Source organism: Nicotiana attenuata, chromosome 3, assembly GCF_001879085.1.
Source record: "Nicotiana attenuata strain UT chromosome 3, NIATTr2, whole genome shotgun sequence".
Taxonomy (NCBI): domain Eukaryota; kingdom Viridiplantae; phylum Streptophyta; class Magnoliopsida; order Solanales; family Solanaceae; genus Nicotiana; species Nicotiana attenuata.
Window position 1 is genome coordinate 31354344 of NC_031991.1, and position 1184 is coordinate 31355527.

Sequence of the window (1184 nt, forward strand, 5' to 3'; positions counted from 1 at the left end):
ATATATATATACAAGATTCCAAAAATCTAAGCAAAAAGGACATTTTTCAATGACGGTGGTTGAAATTCATTGAAAACATATAAATGAGTCAGCATATAAAAATAATTACCAAAAGTTAATGAATTTGTAAGTCCTTAATATTAGAAAAATAATTAAATAAATATTTTATCTAATGTAAATCTGTTTTAAAGTGTCAAAAAGAACTAAGAGTTCCAAATAATTGACTTTTCTTAACGATTTATTTAAGGTAAATTTTTAATTGAGTTTAATATCCTAAATTTTGAGCACATAATTCAAATAACAAAAAATTTAGTGCCCAAATTTCAATAGATTTATAAGTACTAAATATTAAAAAAAAATAATTTTATATAGTATAAAATTAATTTTTTAAGAGTAAAAAAGGACTAAACATTCCAAATAATTGACTTTTCTTAACAATTTATATAATATTAAAATACTAAATTTTAGGTACATAATTCAAATAATAAAACATTTAACAACTAAATTTTAATAAATTTATAAGTCCTAAATATTAAAAAAATAATTAAATAAGTATTCTAGTTTTGAAAAGATAAAAAAAGGGAATACATTTCGTAAGGGGCTTTCAAACTTAGCATTGAAACATCTATAGATAGGGGTTTAGGGTTTAAGGCAGTACCCCTCCAACAAAGGCGCACTTTTGCAACCTCTGTTTGCCTGTTTTCTCTTTTTTTTTTTCCAGAGAAGAGAAGATGATGGGCGCTAACACAGGGAAGAAACAGAAAGTGGATGAAGAAAATAGCAACATCATTGACAAATTGCAAGAAATACAAGACGAGCTTGAGAAGGTAAAATAATCCCTTTCTTTTCCAAAATTTATCCCTTTTCTTTTGATGAACAGAAGGGACAATTTATTGCCCTAATTGTGTTTAAAATCCAAGATCTTAAGTGGGTTCAGAGTACACTGCTTTTTTAGCATATATATCTTTTTCAAAAGAATTAATTTTTAGTCAAAGGCCGTACGTTTAATGTTTTCCATTAGAGAAATTGGTTGTAATTTCCAACTTGGCATTTTTTTTGAAGCACATTGTATATGGAATTTATATCTTTGCTTGTATATGTGTATATGTGTGTGTGTGGGAGGTGAGATATATATATATATATATATATATATATATATATATATATATATATATATATATATA

At 25.0% G+C, this 1184-nt stretch overlaps 1 protein-coding gene across 1 annotated transcript in view; it reads left to right on the top strand.

Annotated features, from left to right (window-relative positions):
* Nucleotides 605-1184, top strand: part of LOC109223477 (NAP1-related protein 2-like) — a 5870-nt gene continuing 5290 nt past the window's right edge. The window contains exon 1 of the mRNA XM_019387807.1: nucleotides 605-827. Coding sequence (XP_019243352.1) covers nucleotides 732-827 — 96 coding nt within the window. The 5' untranslated portion in view covers nucleotides 605-731. The remainder of the gene's footprint in view (nucleotides 828-1184) is intronic.